The sequence below is a fragment of the Lactuca virosa genome, chromosome 8 (genome assembly GCF_052849685.1).
Source record: "Lactuca virosa cultivar CGN04683 chromosome 8, Lactuca_virosa_CGN04683_v6, whole genome shotgun sequence".
Classification (NCBI taxonomy): Eukaryota; Viridiplantae; Streptophyta; class Magnoliopsida; order Asterales; family Asteraceae; genus Lactuca; species Lactuca virosa.
The window spans coordinates 283,686,432-283,688,025 of NC_136433.1; the positions used below are offsets into that span (position 1 = coordinate 283,686,432).

General features: G+C 39.5%; 1 protein-coding gene across 1 annotated transcript; it reads right to left on the reverse strand.

The window, feature by feature from the left end:
* Positions 1-783: 783 nt before the first annotated feature.
* On the reverse strand, positions 784-1,239 carry LOC145131579 (uncharacterized). Its single transcript, XM_079066252.1, has one exon. It carries the CDS (start codon positions 1,237-1,239, stop codon positions 784-786), a length of 456 nt encoding a protein of 151 aa, XP_078922378.1.
* Positions 1,240-1,594: the final 355 nt, after the last annotated feature.

The following is a 1,594-nucleotide window of genomic DNA, read 5'->3' on the forward strand; positions in this document are numbered from 1 at the left end:
TTGATCCGTCTTCCTCACTTTTTGCTACATGCATATTTTCCCTTTCTTCCGGTTGTTGTCAACCTCTTCATCTTCATCACCTGAGGACCACACCTGTTGATCCCTTCTTACTTGAGCAACATAAGCTCTTGCCTTTTTTTTCATTATCCTCCATTTCTTGAGCCATTCTGAGGTAGAATGACTTGTCTTTTACCGTGTTTGTTTTGCAGTCTTTGGCAAAGTGGTTTTCTTTGTGGCACTTATGGCAAACAATAACTCCGTCTTTCTCTTCAATAGTGGTACCAGAGTCTAAAGATTTGTTAGTCTGCAGGGTTTCTTTTGAAGATACATTCTGTGGCTGAGATTGGTGATGAGGGTTTCTGGGAGATCTTGGTTGGTTGTTCTGCGGGTTGAGGTTGCGATTGAAAGGTGGTTTGGTGAACTTTTGATTTTTCGAAAGGAGGGTCGTGGGAGTCTATTGAACTGTTGGCTGACCAGGGCAATTTCATGTTGAAACTCTTCTTCTTCATCAAGTTCTGCATCAACTTCATAAGACTGCGGTGAGCTGTCATATAAGTGTTGGTATGATGACTATGTTGAATATTGGTACTGAGGAGTTTTAAAATGTGGAGTTTGAGCCATCAGGGTGAGTGGTCCACCTAGCTCTGCACATTCCTTTAACACCGTCGATTCTTGGGCTTGAAGTTCACCGTAAAGCTTGAATAGTGAGAGAGTTTGGATCTTTTTGTCTCCTTGGACTATCATTTTAGCCGTAGACCAATGTCTACCCAAACCGTTCAGAAACTATACGTTTGTTTCATGATTTCTTCTTATAGTGCTAGCGTTTGAAAGTTTGGTGATAATGAGGTTGAATCTCTTTAAGGAGTCATCAAGGCTTTCACCGGGTAAGGCTTTAAAGTTGGTGAATTCACTGAGAGCTGTAGTAAGCTTTTTGTCTTGATCCTGTTCAGACCCTTGATAGAGATTTTTGAGAACATCCCAGATCTCTTTAGCAGATTCACAGTCGATGATGATGTCAAAGTTGTCAGGAGCAACACCACATGAGATTTTGTAGAAAGCTATTGCATATTTCTCCATTTTCTCTAGGTCATCGTTGGTAGGTCTGTTCATGGCTGATTGACCTCCACCAAGTCTTTCTTGAGCACCGTCTGCTGCAACGAGAGCGAGAATAGGGACATGAGGTCCTTCTTCTACATATCTCCACACATCTCTGCCGAGCCTTTTTAGATATATTTCCATTCTTTAGGACCAATGATATTATTCACTTGCAACAAGTATTGGGGCTCTATTAAAACAACAAACCCTGTTTGAAACGTTTAGAATAAGCTTGTGCCATTTTCCTTGTTTTTTTAAATTTTCTTATGAGCTTTAGTGGTATAGAAGGCCTTTTAAATCAGCGTTCTGAGAATAAAAGATTCGATTTTGAAAGGAATTAAATGGCAACCAGTTTGGCTCTGATACCAATTGTTGAGAGAAAAACTTGAACAAACATTAGTAACGAGATAATAAGTTGTGGAATTAATGTTAATCTCAGTGGATCTTGTTAGCTCAAAAATAATAATAGTTAGATTGCGGAAATGTAAGGAAAATAAAT